At 38.8% G+C, this 16,138-nt stretch overlaps 1 protein-coding gene across 4 annotated transcripts in view; it reads left to right on the top strand.

Moving 5' to 3' along the window:
- Window positions 1-16,138, top strand: part of ATP8A2 (ATPase phospholipid transporting 8A2) — a 311,840-nt gene that overhangs the window by 191,231 nt on the left and 104,471 nt on the right. For all 4 annotated transcript variants that reach the window (XM_039718662.1, XM_039718664.1, XM_039718666.1 and 1 more), the window contains 3 exons: window positions 8,844-8,918; window positions 11,700-11,822; window positions 12,844-12,922. In XM_039718662.1, coding sequence (XP_039574596.1) covers window positions 8,844-8,918; window positions 11,700-11,822; window positions 12,844-12,922 — 277 coding nt within the window. The remainder of the gene's footprint in view (window positions 1-8,843; window positions 8,919-11,699; window positions 11,823-12,843; window positions 12,923-16,138) is intronic.

The raw sequence follows: 16,138 nt of genomic DNA on the forward strand, positions 1-16,138 counted from the left end.
TATTTTCCTTGGGTTCCAAGCTGTCAGGAAACTTCATATAAACTTCCTGGATAAAAGCAGCTTAATTCAGGGTCTTACAGAGACTGAATTTTATTTCATAGAGAGGAAGGGGGGGAAAAACAGACTTGCAAGGGAAACCTGGCCCTTCACATAGCCATAACAGGGAATCCTAGGGGGACTGCAGTTCCAGACCTAAAATGACCTTGCTACAGAACTGCTCCTATTACATTTAATTCAGCAGCTCTGCAGAAGGATTCCTTTATGTGGTAACAAGAAAAGCAAAGTCTGTGAACCTGCGTTTATAACATAAGGGACTTCTGCAAATAAAAGTAAGAAGGGAAAGAATTGAAGTGTCCTATAAAATAGGAGCTGAATAATAACAGTCAGGGTCTTGGTCACTCTCAATTTTATTCAGTCAGTACTGGGATTGCATCTCTTCCTTGGAAAATTTTAAAATAATTTTGATTACCTAACACATTGCATAGGTTCATACCCAGGGAATAAGAATGCACAACTGTATTTTAACTACAATAAATGAATATTAATTTCCTTATTACATTTTAGCTCATTGTGTCATATGCAGGTATAAATGAATGCATTTGAGTGTGGGTTGATAACTCTGTTAAGCTACATATAAGTTAAATGGAAACTGCTAGCTACACAATGCTATGACATGAAAGAAACTAAGAGCAAAACGAATACAATTTTCTTAATGAATTATACCATCCTGTACATTTCTTTCTCTAACTCAATACCTATCCTACTCCGTCCTGATACGCTTTATCCCTAAGAGGTTAATGCTACTACATTCATAAAAATCTTTACTACGTTTCCACTTTCCCTTTCCCAAATACACAGAATGTTTGGTAGTGGGGGCGTGTGTTGCATTTTCTGTGCTTGTTTCTAGAGCTAGATTAGTGTCATAGCTCCTGGCCTCAGTCTGGTTTTGCTTTGGTATGAGAGGTGTGGAAATACTTGTTGCTGCTTTCTGTGGTGATATGTTTTATTCAGGTTGCAGTGAGCCCTAGTGCATATCCCTGGTGTGAAGAGCCTTGGTGTGTTTAGCCTGACTTTTGACTCATGGCGTTAACAGGCTTCACTCACGGAGTGCTGTGTGTTTTTTTGGCTTTCTTTCTGCTTCTGTGTCTGGTGCCAGATTTGAACTGCCAGGCTGATGGTTTTTATAGCTGTTTCTGTGCTTTCTTTCCATTGCCCTTACTTGGGTTATAGCTTTACCATCTTTTCTTCCACAATTCCCTCATCTTGTATTTCCAATACTGCTTTTCTTGCTATTGGACATGTATTTTCTTAGAGGACTCCAAGTGTTTAGCAGAATTTCAGGTGGATGTTACGGAACTGTTGATGTTTTCTCACCTATCAATGTAGATAGTTATACTTCTTTCTTTCATTTGTTTATTTCAGCACTAGAGAACAAATCAGGAATAACAAATCCAAAGCACTTCTGTTGCGTTATCAGTGGTTAAAGATACCACGTAGCTTCAAAAAAGCCAGCAGATAATTTACAACCATATAGTAGCATGTCCTTATCTTGTGCATGTGATGTGGGTCAATTACACAGCTGTGAAACTTGTATCAAGACCAGTCTGTCATGATTATGTGCTGAGGAGATACCATAAGCTATTAACAGTCATATTGTACTTCTCAGTTCCACAGTGATGTGCTAGTACTCAAGGGCTGTTAAAGAAGCTGATTAGGTAAATCCAAGAGGCAAAAACCCCACCAAACAAGCCCCCCCTGCAAAGACATGTTAACGTGCCTCATTTGACTCCAATCCTGTAGTCAGTGCTGCTGTGTGCATCAGGATGATGTCCATGTCAGTGGAAACCTCTCATTGCAGTTGTTTGCTTTGTCAAGGAAGGCTGATGGCACTGGGAGTCCATAGCACGAGTTTCCATTGCTCGGCAGCAGACGGCGTGGCCTGGCACCATGTTCCCAGCTTGCCAAACAAGCAGCTGAGCCCTCCTCACTCTCCAGGATGGGAATGGGAGGGAGGATGTGGACAACAAGCTGCTGCCTTGTTTCTTCTCAGCCTGACTCCCAGCCAGAGCAGGACACCGTGGTTGCTTTGTAGGGTAATGATGGAAATTCCCAGCATCATCAGTCCTGGCAGCTTTGCTCTAGCTGTGGGTTTAGACCCCTTTGGCCATGCAGATACAGTGAAACTCTGCATCATGGTAGGGCTTGACTGAACCATACTGGGTATTAATTTTCTTTTTGACAAGTCACTATGTGAGTCCTGTGACTTCAAGGCTGTCCCATATATACATATGAAAATCCTAGTGTAGCAGTGTCAGCTTTCTTCAGAAAACTTAAGGAAGGATGAAGAACAACCTTGGAATAGAGCTGTCTATATTTGTAAAAGGGAAATGTTCTGAAGAATTGCTAAGTTTAACCACATCTTTTGACAAGTGCATCTGCCCTTTGGCAGGGCAGGCCATTTCTAATCACATTATCATAGGCATGCTTCTCCAGCAATTAGTGTGCTAGACAAATATTAAATCCCTGGAATACTTCACACCAAGAGAGGTGGAAAAGGCCTGCCTTTTCTCTCTGTGATTTCATAAGATCTTAAAACAAAGTTGTATTACAGCTCTGAACAATGTGCTCTAATGGGCTGTGCCTTCATTTTACCAATGACATAAACATGGATAGGATAATTTAGCACACTGATCAGATGTTCATGTAACTCCAGGAACAAAAAACAAAAAGCATTGGCAGAGCCTGCTATGTTTTGTCATGTTTTTAAATACATTTATTAGTGTATTTGGGGCCAAATGCTGCTGGAAGAAGCAATCGTTTTAGGTCTTAGTGCTAAGGTCTTTTGATGTATGCTGCATTGTCATCTGCAGGTGTGGTATCTTATCACAATGTTCAGAACTCCAAGGATAAGCAGCATAATTGTGCTCTAGTGGGAACCACTGAGGAAAAAAACCCAGATCTTTGCTAATTTTTATTTTATTTTCAAGTCTTCAGAATTATTCTGAAATGGAAAGAATTGTGAGTCCAGGTGTGGGGTGAGGCTCCTTGTTCTCTCCCCCTTCGGTTCTGCTCTGTGCCTGCCTCTCCTGTTGAATGTTACCTGTGCTTTGCAGGAAGTATGTTAGCAGCTGATCATTTAGAAAAGAGGAGCACAAAAACTGTTTTTCCAAGGAAGGAGTAAAATTTTCTGCATATGGCTCTCCTGTAAACAGTGAAAAATGAATCTGATAAAATCTGTGCTTTTTAGTGTGCTGAAATATAAACTGTATTAAGTCAGGAATAGAAAAAATGGAATAGGAGAAGTAATAGATGTTCAGGCGTGTTTAATAAATTAGTGTTTAAAGCCAGGAAATCTCTATTGTAGTGGTTGCTCTAGTTTGTCTATCTGACAAAGCATTGCAGTCAATGCATAGGGTGTTTTTAATGAGACAAAAGCAGCGTGGAACTTTGAAAATAATTGTTAAGACTGGAGATGATTTTTAACCTTGAATAGGCACTTGTTTGGACTGCACAGGCCTAGAGCAAATTCTTTTCAGTTGTAAAATATCGATCTGTTTTCAGCAAAGAATTATTAAACACTGGGGGGAATAAAAGGAGCAAGGGAAATATTCCTCAGCAAATGAAGTGAGTCTCAGACAGCCATGCCTACCCTGTCAAATCTTATTACTAACACACTTTGCCTACATTATAAAATTGGTGCTGTACATTCTCTAATGAAGGGATTATTTTAAGGCTGTGAGCATTTGGGTAGGAATAAGAGGCTGGTGTTGAGAGAGACATCTGTAATGAGAGATCTTAAATCAGGATACATTATTAATGAACTGCATGGGAGACACACAAACCTGCTTTATTGAGCAAACTGTAAATGAGCCTATTTGGTAAGAACATGCAAAATTTGTGTGTGCTGAGAGAGGGTATTTTGAGAATTTAACTAATTTCTGAATAGTAAAGGCATCCAGTCTGGCTATAATTGGTGCCTGTGGCAATTGTTGGTACCCTGACTACATTAGCTTTCTGTGCCCTTTAGCAGAATTGGAAAAACATTTCTAGTACTCGTTAAGCTGTCTATTATCAAGCCTTCATAAATATACACATTTAGAATAGAGATGATTTGCTATCCCAGTGCCTTAGAGCGCTTAAATAAATTAGTTCCTACTATTTCAGGCATTAATTTTGCAGTAATTATGCATGAAGCAATAATGCAATTAAAATTGCCTTCCAACTTGCTTGAGTGGGAATACTTTTTGAAAATAATACTTGATCTTTTCTCAAAATACACTCTAGAGCAGGTGGATGTGCCGTGTAGCTCAAAACAGCAGTGTGGGACTGTTCTACCTTGAGATCCTCAGTTTGCCTGCAGCTGCAGTCAATATTAACCAAGTATTACCATCTGTTGGCTTTTGCTGACCTCTGGGTTATTCCCTTCTCCCCTTTCTCTAGTGGCAAAGTGCCCACATCACAGATGGCATTGAGTGCTTCAGCAGTGGGGTTTCTTATTTAAAGAATGCAACCCCTCTTCAAGGCAGGAAACATGGGCTAGCTTTCAGTTTGCAATGTTCCAGTTTCTTTTTTGCGTGGTACCTACTGGTTTCTCATCTTTGCAGTATCTGCTATAATAAAGCAGAGCAATGTATCAGCCCAGATTTCAGCCTTGGGTCTGAATCTCTTTACATTTAAATTGGACCTCTCGTTTCTTGGGGAAAAAATATATATTTTGTAGCTGAGTTACAAATAAGCTTTTCCAGCTTTTTGGCAGCTAGGTAATAGTTAAAGTGAAAAGATTTCTTTTTTTCCAGCCAGAAAAGAGGTTTAATAACTGTGGGTCCATTTGTTCATAGCAGTACTGGAGCTGAGCCCTACAAACCCCTGGAGCTTGGCAAGCCAGGCAGACTTGGCAAGTTTTCCTGCCAGCTTACTGAGTCTGAGTCAAGCGTGGCTTGTTGCAACTTCAAATGTATTTAGTACATTTTGTTAACATGAACATTAAGGTGGAGGGTTTGGGTTTTTTTTTTCCTTTGCTTAACTTAAGGTATACTATACTCTCTCTACAAACAGCTGGTCCTTAAACCATGCATATCAGTTTATGGCTTGTGTTAAATTAAAAATAAATGTGTATTTTATGCAGAGTATCTGATTTACTCTTGACATGAAGATATTGAGGAAGTATGAGACAGTATCCCACAGACTTTCTGTCAGTTGGCCTTTAGTAGTGTGAATCTGTGGAGAAAACAAGCAGAGCTGTTACTTTCCAGTGCATTGTGACAGCGGTAACTTTTCCCTTCTGTTTGAAGCCTGTGGTGTCTTAAGACTTGTAAGTGTTGGAAATGCTCTCACATCTAATTTTTACCTGCATGGATACTGCTGAAAGAAAAAGAGTTCAAATTGGACTTTTGGATTGGCTGGACACTGAACTTTCTAAATATTAGTTCTTGGCTATCCAAATTATATCAGCCTTTGAAAGAGGGGGGAAATTTTTCTGTAGAAAAAAATTATTTCAGTGTTGAAAGATGCTGCAGAGGACTCAAGATAGTAACAGCTAAACCTATTTACTGCAGTCAGACATCTAAGTATTCTCCTGTATTGATTCATTCATCTCAGTGTGGTGTTAGCAGGATCTTTAGTGGATTCTACACCATGCAGTTGTGGCAGGGCCATAGATCATGCGTAGAAGGAATTGGTCTGTTGAGTGGGTGTTTCTCACTTGTGCTTGGACAGCCTGCTTTGTGAGGCATCCTAACAGCTCTGCTCTTCCCAAGTTTTGTGGGATTCTGTTATCATTGTTGCTAATATTTTTGTTGGGAAATGTGAATCTAAGAATCCAAGATGTTAGATTTGCCTGGTTTAGGGCTTTTTTTCTAGCCATGGGCCAACTACAGAAATTCTGGCTGCTTTGTTTTACCCTCTTGATAGATAATCAGCTATGTCTGTTGCTGGAGGACTGGTTGTGGGAAGCTATGGTTTCAGAAAGCAGTTGTTTCCTAAGCAGCACGAGCCAATGTTATAAAAGGCCTCATCATTTGCTACCAAACCTTTGAAGTTTGCTTTGCCCAGTGGGATCTAGAAAACTGAGCACAGAGCACAGTCAGGTTGCCAACTAAGCCAGACAGGCTTCTGATTTGTGAGCTATTTATTGTTTCTAGAATTGCTGCCCTCATTCATCGTTGCAATTAATTGCAACAAGCCTGGAGATGATAAATGCCTAGATCATTATTGCTAAATATGTGGGAGCATGCTATTTTAGAGCTCAGATTCTTCCTAGAATAAACCCTCGAGTTCCTAACTTGAACGCCCCAAATAAATTGTGGTTTCTTTTTGGGACCTCAGGCTTTTTACCAAAGAGGTTTCATATGTTTCTTTTGAAGAGCTGATGTGCAGAAGTGGCTGGAGCACTGCAAGGATGAGAGTGTGACTGTCCAGTGTGCTGCTTTGGGCTATTAACTGCATCCTTAGAGTGAGATTTACAGAGTATTCCTTCAGGGTATCAATGCAATAGAACTGATGATAAAAAGTTGGGATGTAGAGTGTGTCTTTTGTCCTTTTTCTGGACAGAGCTGGTGAGGTGAATCCTTAAAGGCTCCTTTAATTGAATGCATGTTTGGCAGTGGGAAAGGAAGACACTTTTTTAGGAAACCTAAGAAATATTTTGCAGTTTGTACTGGGCTGGTGCATTTCAGCTAAGTGGTAGAGGAATGAAGCTGTTGGCCCTTAAGAAAACTTATCAGGACACTTGTAGACTACAAGCTGCAAGAGGGGCAGCAGGTATTGAAAAGTGCCAACTTCAGAGTAATGTAGTGAGAAATAAATAGAAACTCGCTACTCGAAAGAGCAGCTGATGGTTTAAAAAAATTACAGGAAGTAATTTTAAACAGATGAGCAACTGTGCAAAGCATAGCTATAAACAGATGAGTTGGAATCAGTGTCGTTGTTTCTTACTTGAACAATAAGAGTTCATTAGAACAGATGATTAATTTCAAACAAGAATGGTGATATAATAGCTGTAAGAAGTAGAGAAATAAGAGCTCAACTAACCTGGTTTCTGGTTGTGAGCAGTGGTAGTTCTCTGGCAGACTCATCTGGTCTCCAGCTTTCCTTCTGTGATTTTTTTTCAAATTGCCTTTTGCATCTACAGCATCATCTGGGAGACATTTCCATAGGCCAGCCATATATTGTGTGAAAAGGTTTCACTTTCTCCTTTTGTGTAGCATGTGAATTTCATGTCTTGCAGCAGTGCCTATTTGAACAGCTATTTGTTATTCTTTCCAACCTTGTAAATACTTTAATATTGCATGAAGTTGCCTCTGTCCCATGGTAGAGTCCTGGTCTGTTTAGATATTGCATCTATGAAAACAGTGATAGGTCTTGATGCAGTCTCGTTTTATACTTGGGGTTTTTGTTTGTTTGGTTGGATTTTTTGGGTTTTTTTCCCCCTGATTATTCTATTTTCATTTTTGGTGGGAGCAGGGAGAGATCAGATGATGTACAGCTAACTGCTTGTTATCTGAGATGTTCTGCTAGGCCACTAATACTGCACAGGTGAGCCAGAGAATAAATGATGCTGGTTAGAGAGTGCTGCCCAATGAGTGACAGAATGGTGTCAGAAAAGATACCGGGCACTAAGTGCCATGGGCTCTCAGGGAGCAGGAAGGGAATGGGCATGGTGGGCTGATCTGCAAGACATACTGCATCCAGTGCAACATGGACTTGTGAAGTAAATGCAACACAAAATATGTTGAAACAGGGTGGTTAGAGGGAGTATTCTTACACTCAATATTGAATTCATTTTGAACAAAGTAATATGGTGTACTGTGGATTTTGAAAGGGACTGTTGCCAGAAATTCTCAAAAATCTTTTGTTATCTAATAAGTGTGATGATTTCACATGCAGACTGTTTCAGGATGCCCTTAAACTGCTATTGTTCTTCCCGTTTCCAATTTACTTGGCAAGTGATAATTCTTTCCCTTCTTTGTTATGTTGTTTCCCTAAGCTTCTTTCAATGTCCACTAAGAAACTTTATTCCAAACCAGTACAGCAGTTTGTGCTTCAAAAAGGTGCTTAAGCAAGATTAATAGACTCAAAGAAGCTGCATCCATGGAAATGCTGAAAAGAGTTTACCTTTGCACTGAAGCTTAAAGCTGTTTCCTGGGATTGTGTCATTACAGAATCCCCTCAGCTGGAAAGCAACTTGAAGTCCACTTCTGTTGAAAGCAGGGTGAACATTAAATGCAAACTAGATTGCTCAGGGCTTGCCCAGTTGCATATGTAAACTTGTTAAAGGATGAAGACTCTGCAGCCTGTTTTGCAACCTCTTCCAATTTTAATGATTAAATAGGTAGTTTAATAAATAATAATGTTTGCATCATTTAAACAACAAAATTAAAATATAATCATGATCATGTAACTGACAAGTAGATATCATTGCAATTCTGGGACTGTAAAAATCAACACAAGTTAAGCAGAGCATCATCAAAACAGTTATCTTGAAAATTCTGGTCTTTACCAAACATGATGGAAATGAGGTTGGCTTCTGGCTGCAGCATATTAGTTTGCCAGCGATAAGGATTTTGTAATAGTTTGATGCCATCTATGTTTTTAGAGCAATGGTGTAAATACAGCTAATTGCTCCATAGCCTGAGTATTTTATTTTAAACAAGGAGTGCTCTGCCAGTGTTTAAAATGTAGGACTTGAAAATAACTGCCTGGCACTGCTGATAATCATTTTTAGAGCATGACAAGCATCTGTCTCCAGATGGTGGTCTGTATTCCACATCCTTCTCCTCTACTGTAAATGGAAGCATGGACTGCAGGAGTAATCTGAAGTTTTTTGTAACTTGTCTCTTTTTCAGCTTTGGTTTGCTTTCGTTAATGGATTTTCTGGGCAGATCTTATTTGAGCGATGGTGCATTGGTCTGTATAACGTGGTAAGTGCTGCGTGTTTAGACTTGATAGTGCTTGAGACTACTGTATTATTTTTCACAGGTGACTGTCCTGGATATATGTCAGGAAAGGTGAGTTCATTTGTAAAAGCCACTTTGAATCCACTCTGAGGTAGTGAAAGTAAAATAAAATATTACATTTTTATTACAAAATGAAAATTTGGGAGAACACCTTGAAAATAGATGTTTAACCTAATATAACCTGCATAAAGCTCTCTAGATTTGAGATAGAATTTAATTTCCTCTTTGGAAGCATTTTCAGAGTTTTATACTCAATATTTTGATTTTGGTGACAGTTCGTGCTCAAAATACTCCTTATCTCTGAGTTTTGACAATTTTTTTTTTTTTCCATTCAGACTCTGTAGAGTTAGATGCTGATAGATTTGAGATAGAATTTAATTTCCTCTTTGGAAGCATTTTCAGAGTTTTATACTGAATATTTTGGTGACAGTTCATGCTCAAAATACTCCTTGTCTCTGAGTTTTGATGATTTTTTTTTTTTTCATTCAGACCCTGTAGAGTTAGATGCTGTGAGAAGTTACTTTGGGCTGACTTGTGCTCCCTTAGGTACAGAAAGAGAAGCCACATCACTGTGTCATCAGCGGTCTGGGACAGTGGCTTATGATTTTCAGCATTGCCTGCAGGGTGCCACACTGTGTCATATGACTTTATTACTTTAATCAGTAATATTATTTAATCAATCACATAGATGAAAGTCTGAAGGATCTCTGGAACCAAGTTCTGTAGCATACCACAGACCTGTGTTTGTGTTTTTGACAATGTTACCTTTGTAATGTTACGAGTGGCCCTGTGCCTGGATTTATAAGCTGCTAGGACAATATTAGTGTTAAAGAGTCTCTTTGCAGGGAGGGAATTTAAATTTTTTCTTTAAAAAAACTCATTCCAAATATATGCTAATACAGAAGAAGCCAGCAAATTATCACTGAATAGTATTAATGGAACCACTTAACTTCTGTCACATTAATTTTTAAAATGATGGCACAAACCCCCATATTCCATAAGATTTCATACTCTTAGTTGAAGGTACTTATTCAAGGATTTATCATTCCCTTGATTCCCTTCACCCTAATTTCCTGACTGTTATGCAGTCTCTGTCATTCATGTTTAGCTATTTGCATCTATTACCTTTAAACCTCATTTGATGAATCTATCTACCCTACCTAAAGCTTCTGGATAAAACTCATCTTCTGTAATCAGAAAGTAAACCTTGTTTTTTAAGGTCAGTATTTTCTAAAATTAGAACTGGTTGTGTGGACTCATGGAGAATCAAGTGCTAGCAGGATATTAGGGACTTCCACAATTTGATGGGCTGAGATTTTGAAGTGCTTTTAGATAAGTCATTCTTTTCTGTGCAGATTAACCCTTTATTTTATTAGTAGTCTCATTAAGATATGAAGTGTATGAAATCGTAGTGGCGTTGTAATTCCTGATTTTGCACTGGTTCTCACTGGGAGTTTGCCTTGGTGGTCAAAACCACTAGAAGATTTACTTCAAGTGAGAATGTAAATGTCCCAATAAACAGAATAAACAAGGGGAAGTATATTAAAGCTGTATGAGTGCATGGTCTTTGGAATATATTGGACCAGTGCTCTCAGTTTCAGTTCTCTACCCTCAGCCTGCTGCCATTTTAGCCATCTGGTTTATCACTTCATGGGCGAAGACACACAATTCCTGCTGGTCTGAGGGTTGTAATCATTGATTCTCACTCGTCTCTGTTCATCCCCATTGTTCTTTGTGTGCTCCCCAGCTGCCACCATGCTGCTGGTGGGAATCACAGCCCACCTTCTCCAAATGTGCACACACCCTAGAAACAGGTCATAACTCCAGCCTGCCTCTTAACTTCAAGAACACTTCTCAAACTGGTAAAAATATATGTGTGTATAGGATTTAAAATGGTGTTTCTGATATAAACTATTGATGTAAAAGGAAGTGAATTAAGTTTAGTGTTCAGACTTGCACCCTGGTGTAACTTTCACTCTGTGCCTGCGCTGTGGACCACAAGAAACATGGATACCCAAGCTGGCTTTAAATGAGCTGCCTCAGATCCTGGAAACGCTTCAAGAGCAGCAATGTTAAACTCAGTGGAGGCTAATTTACTCTGCTTCTGGCAGAGTGTCCTGCTGCCTGTCTTGGAAGGCTTCCGAGGCTTGGTCATCCAAGCGTCTGCCCATAGCACAGACACACACTGCAGTTAATTTGTTCCTATCAGTTCATGCTTGCCAGGGGAATCCCCAAAGTACCATAACGCAGAATGGCTTTTGTTGCTCAGTAGATTTTCCTTTTAATGTGATTTCCACATTTACTCTGTCTGTAAACTTAGCAGTGGTTAAGCACATTGCATATCTAATTATGGCTACAACTGCAGCTATATTGGAAGCTATTCCCACAAGGCTATTTTGTAAAAATGCATGTTGTCTTTCCACTGCAGTCCGATGTGTCTGACCCTCGCTGGATTAGCTGGTACATCAAGAAACTAATGATGCTTAACTTCTTGGGTTTAACTTATTGGATAATAATACGAATTGTCTTTCATATTTCTGTTGTTCACAAGTCAGTATTTGAGAATTACAAATGAATGTTTGGACTTGTTTGGACCATTGAAAATTATGCCAAATAACATACTAGGTTGTAGTAAGTCTTCACTGAAGTCTGTGGGAATTTTGCTTTTGTCTAGATAAGGAAACATTATATGAGATACACTTAAAACTAAGTGCTGCTTTCAATTAGTATTTGCTTTCCTTGCAGATTTTCACAGCACTGCCACCCTTTACTCTGGGAATTTTTGAACGGTCATGTACTCAAGATAGCATGCTTAGATTTCCGCAGCTATACAAAATCACTCAAAATGCAGATGGTTTCAACACAAGGGTAAGGAATACACTGTTACTCTAAGAAAAAAAAAATAAGCATTCTGATATTCCAGATTTTTCATGTCAGAAAATAACCTATTTCCTGATGTTACTTCTGCTTTATGCTGACCACTGAGAGTGATTGTTCAGCATTCCAGTTATTTCCGAGGGATTATTTTTTATTTAAATAAAGAGCATTCGTGTTTATAAATAAGGATTTTCTGCTGTGACTTCACCAGAAACTGGTCCTGAAATATCCATAAACTTTGATTCATTGTTAGATTCTTATCCAAGTATGATTTTTCAATTCACACCTACTGATAAGCCGTGATGACATCGCCTGGATTTATTTAACATATGTGTTGTCACAGCACTCTCTGCTAGGGTGCTTTTTCATAGTTAGCATAGCTCTGTTCCAGTAGTTCTTTTGGAAAATAGAATTTGAATTGGCTTATTTGGACTTTTGAGTTTTAAAGAACACATTTTAGTCCATTTTGCTGTTTAAATGCTGGAAAATGCCAGCATTTGCTATTCTGTGTTTTCCATAATGAGCACATCTAAATGTACTTCTGAATCAAGGAAGCTGTATGATTGCTTTGTTTGGAGAGGAAATTGTAGAGTACATATAGCTTTAGTTTGTGCAAAATTACATTATCTGCTAGTTAAAAACTGTGGGGCACAAAGTACTTATCCATTAACAGAAACTAAAACATTTCATAATACTGAATCCCTTCTTTATCCTTTGAGGTAATCAAACAAAGTTGACTCAATCTGTCTGCCTTATTTCAATAAAGACCTTAAACTGAAGCATGCTTGCCTATTATGCTTCAAGTTGGTAGAATAAAATAATTGAACTGGACCAGTGTTTTCTTGTGAAAGAGCAGAAATTGTAGGAGAAAACAGATCCTGCAGAATTCTGAGTATTTCACTTCAGGATAAACATTTTCTGACTCTAAACTACACAATGAAGTGTTTGTTGGGAGTTAGAGAGAGGTCAAGAGTTTTGGACTTTACTGATGGCTTGGTTTGTTTTCCCTCAGGTTTTCTGGGGTCACTGCATCAATGCCCTCATCCATTCCATCATTCTTTTCTGGTTTCCACTGAAAGTGCTGGAGCATGGTAAGGGCTTCATTATTTCTTATGTGAGTAACTGATGTTCAGTCTTATAGAACCAGTGTGTTTGCAGAAGGGGGGGTCGTGACAAGTCCCAAGAAATAATGCTGCCAGACAGTTCAACAGTCTTTAGCTGCTGAGCTTGGCGGGTTGTCTAGTGGCTTTTAGAAATTATTCTAATCTAACATAATTATTGTTCATATAGTGACTTTAATAGGTGAAAAATGAAACTACTGCTTTGCTAAGAAGTCTTACCCAAATACTGAGTGATGTTTTATGAAATGCCTTTTTTTTTTTATGGTGGTATGTTGAGATCTCAGTATTTGATTGAGTAATGTTCTTATAGCAGCTGCCTTAGAACTGTTTGCTTTCTGTCTTGTTGGAACTCCCCCATTCCATAACGCAGTACTGTAAAAAAGAATTGGCTGCAATGGAAGTAAACTGGATCAAGAGTCAGAGATACTCTGACTGGGGAAATGAGCCTCTCTGGTGTCCAGATTATGGTTATTAGATCTTGCTTTTCAGGGTAATGCAACTACACATGGTTCCTACCTAGCTTTTCAGTATAGCTGTGTGGGTGGGAAAAACCACTGGAAATCTGTTCTTTGATTGTGGTAAGAAATAGCATGAGATCAGATGAGGAATTTAGGGCTGGTAAAGAGAATATTTATCTAAAATCATTAATTTTTCACAAGTGAAACTCCTTCCTGGAAAACAGTGATATTAAGAAAATCTTCTCGGCTCCAGAATGGATTAACTGGGGAGGAGGTGAAAGAAATAAAAAGGGAGGGAAGATGAATGCTCATGTCAGAGGCATGATAGTAAAGATACTTGTGGGAGTTAGGTTCATGCTTGTCTACTTGGCTGATTAAAATGTCAGTGTCATATCCTCAGTGGGAACTTCCATGGCTGATGGACCATATGAAAAAAGGACTTCCCTTTCATCTGTACATGGGCTAAAGAAAGTTCCATATCACGGGAGAGGGGCTTTTATGGTTGGTTGGTTTTTGTTTTGCGAGTTTTGTTATTCTGTTACACTGTTTTTATGACAAATGTTAATCTTGAATAGCTCTTTTTAAAATTCAACTGCAGAAATTTTAGGTTAACATGTAGTATTTACAGTTAAAATTACATAGTCTTCCATAGAGGTTTTTCTAGTTCCTAAATAGATAATGTGCTTTTCATTTCAACAATTAGGATTCTAAGACTGAAATAGCAGCTCAGGGGCTAACTCTCTGAGTTCCTTTTGATAGGTTGCTCAGTTTGTTTTCCAGAGAGGAATATTGAATTTTCAAGTTTCTTTGCATTTCCAAGTGCAAGAAGGATTCCAGTGCCAGAGACAAAAATGTGCTATTCACACTGGGATGGCTCTTAACCTCTCAAGTTCCTTAGGATGTGAAGTACATGTAGTCCAGGAATGGGCACTTTTATAGCTTCAGAAGTGAATGTTCATTGAGCATCCTGCTGTTCTCATTAGCACAAATAGCATTCCTTTCAGGACTGTGTAGCCTTCCAAAGTGAAAAGTCATGGAAAACAGTAAAAAATACAGATATTAACTTACTGCATTAAAATATATAACTTTTGTATAACTATATAAAGAAGTTGAGACTTAAGAGAAAATGTATTCGGTTATTTTAATGTTCACTGTGATGTTGCACTAGATCATGGCCATGTCATATCAACTTATTTTAGCAAAACTGATGAGTTTAGGCATGCCTTTTTCTTAATAACCTGAGCCTTTTGGCACCAAGAGCGTTCATTTGGCGTGGGAGACTAAGTTTGCTAATGCTCTTCACCTATTTCATTGACACCAGGGGAAAGTGCAGGGTGACTAAAATCTTGCTGTGTCCCTGAATGATGTGGTAAATGCCTGAAACCACTGGGCAGGAGCTGGGCTGAGGAGGATGCCAGTGGCTAGAAACCATGCCAGTTCCTAACCTAGCTAAGTCTCAGGCTTTATCTCCGGTTGCAGTGTCACTCTGCTGCTGTTTCTTAGTAGTTAATATTGAAAAGAAAGCAGAGATACAGAACTAGAAACTTCTGGGAAATATTCAGAGCCTGTCAGTTTTTTGGAGATGGCCATGTGCAGCATGGTAGAAGGAAAATAAAACAAGTAGTCTGGGTTAACTGTACTGTATAAATATATAGGTGTAAGCTAGGCAGGGTCTTCATCATGGAGGTCAGGGTGTCAGGAACTCTTATAGGCTTAAAAATTTACTGATCCTGCAGTACACAACCTTTGTTTAAGAATGCCAGATCCAGTTCTTCAAATAAATCTAACAAAATGTTACTGTTATTGATGCCTTGAGAGGCTATCTACAGCAGAGGCTAGACAGTGTTAAAGGAATAAAGTAGATATTTATTAAAAGGCCTTCAAAGGATACACCTTGGGCAGTGCAAGAACCTGGCCTAGACTACATCCAAGATGGACAATGGGTCACATGTTTTCACACTTTTATAAGTTTTGGTCCATTTACATTTTTGGTTCATTGTCCAATTACAGCTTCAGGTTATGAAGTCCGATCCTCCCAGACTGCTCTCCTCAATTTGCTGTTGTTTATACTTTTTGGGCCTGGAGCTGCAACAGTGTCCTTGGTTCTTGGGCTGGAAAAGGATTGTTTTGTCTAACTAAACTGTGACGAGAACTTGCTAACACTTTCTATGAAGTTCAGGGTTATATACTAATACAGTACAGAATGTGGATAATATGAAAGCTAAAACTTAAGGCATCATCATGGTAGAACTGCTCACTGTGCTAGGCAGTATGTATTTAGGAATGAATCCAAGGTTTTATCTTAAGCCTTTTTGTCTCTGCTGTTCATGTATTTCCCTAGCAGTTGTCTTAAAACATGTGAAAATAGCAATGCTTATCATGCTGGAGTAATGCTTGAAAACTCCTGTGAGTACAAGTTCAGTTGGCATTCATGTGGTGGTTGAATGTGTTTTCATGGTGTTCCAGTTTGCTTCAGCAAGGGCTGAAAGACTAAATGACATTTAAAGTATTGCCAAGCTTGGCACTTACAAATGATAGATTAACATGTATGTACTCACCCTTGTGCACAGCTGATAGAGAACGGGGTGGCCAGAGACTGAGTACTGCTCAGTTATCAAACTAACCTCCAGTGAGATATTGTACATGTTTATATGTGTCCTTTACAAGTTAAACTGTCCTTGCTCTTAACTCAGCTCTCTTTCACCACAAGTCAGCTGGTGTTTTACTG

This window comes from Passer montanus, unplaced genomic scaffold (assembly GCF_014805655.1).
Source record: "Passer montanus isolate IOZ18808 unplaced genomic scaffold, ASM1480565v1 scaffold4, whole genome shotgun sequence".
NCBI lineage: Eukaryota > Metazoa > Chordata > Aves > Passeriformes > Passeridae > Passer > Passer montanus.